At 66.9% G+C, this 341-nt stretch overlaps 1 protein-coding gene across 1 annotated transcript in view; it reads left to right on the forward strand.

Moving 5' to 3' along the window:
- The first annotated feature begins 130 nt into the window (after window positions 1–130).
- Window positions 131–341, forward strand: part of CHST3 (carbohydrate (chondroitin 6) sulfotransferase 3) — a 3,028-nt gene continuing 2,817 nt past the window's right edge. The window contains 1 exon segment of the mRNA XM_009894009.1: window positions 131–324. Coding sequence (XP_009892311.1) covers window positions 131–324 — 194 coding nt within the window.

Raw genomic sequence — 341 nt, forward strand, 5'->3', positions numbered from 1 at the left:
CCACCGTGCTGACCCTCCTTCTCCCCGCAGGCAGGGCCGCCCCGGGCAGGGCTGGCGGGGCAGAGGATGCCGGGCGGTTAGCCCAGGTCACCTCCCCGGCCGGCGGGAGGGACGTCTGCGTGCCCCCTCCATGGAGATCCGACGCGCTTTGCCCCAGGATTGCCGGGAGCTGCTGCACTGCCTGAAGATGAGGAGCAAGTACGCCGTCCTGCTGGTCTTCGTCGTCGGCCTCGTCATCATCGAGAAGGAGAACAACTTCATCTCCAGGTAGGCAGCGGGTTCCTAAGCCACCCCGCGCTTTTCACCCTTTCTCTCCCCCACGTCCCGAGCTCCTGTGCACA

This window comes from Charadrius vociferus, unplaced genomic scaffold (assembly GCF_000708025.1).
Source record: "Charadrius vociferus isolate BGI_N301 unplaced genomic scaffold, ASM70802v2 scaffold611, whole genome shotgun sequence".
NCBI classification, from domain to species: Eukaryota; Metazoa; Chordata; class Aves; order Charadriiformes; family Charadriidae; genus Charadrius; species Charadrius vociferus.